Source organism: Haliaeetus leucocephalus, unplaced genomic scaffold (assembly GCF_000737465.1).
Source record: "Haliaeetus leucocephalus isolate CR32 unplaced genomic scaffold, Haliaeetus_leucocephalus-4.0 Scaffold450, whole genome shotgun sequence".
Classification (NCBI taxonomy): Eukaryota; Metazoa; Chordata; class Aves; order Accipitriformes; family Accipitridae; genus Haliaeetus; species Haliaeetus leucocephalus.
The window spans coordinates 12168510-12168755 of record NW_010972886.1 but is presented as its reverse complement, the minus strand read 5'-3'; the positions used below and the strand labels follow the sequence as shown (position 1 = coordinate 12168755).

General features: G+C 78.5%; 1 protein-coding gene across 1 annotated transcript in view; it reads left to right on the top strand.

The window, feature by feature from the left end:
- Positions 1 to 246, top strand: part of NDUFAF5 (NADH dehydrogenase (ubiquinone) complex I, assembly factor 5) — a 10559-nt gene that overhangs the window by 743 nt on the left and 9570 nt on the right. Inside the window, exon 2 of the mRNA XM_010575055.1 lies at positions 3 to 211. Coding sequence (XP_010573357.1) covers positions 3 to 211 — 209 coding nt within the window. The remainder of the gene's footprint in view (positions 1 to 2; positions 212 to 246) is intronic.

The window sequence follows — 246 nt, the reverse complement described above, 5'->3', positions numbered from 1 at the left end:
GCCGTCGCCGGCTCTGGGCGCCGTCGGGAGGATCCGCCGCCGCTGTTGCTTCTCCTCCCGCCGGCTCTTCGTCGGGTTCGGGCGCGCTGAGCCCCTTCGACCGGCGGCTGAAGCGGAAGCAGAAGAACTGGGCGGCGGTGCAGGCCGAGCCCGCCAAGTGCGACTACCTGCGGGAGGAGGTGGGGGCGGCGGCGGCCGGCGGCCCGGGGCGGTCCCGGGCGGGCCCCTCGGCCAAGGGGGGGGGGG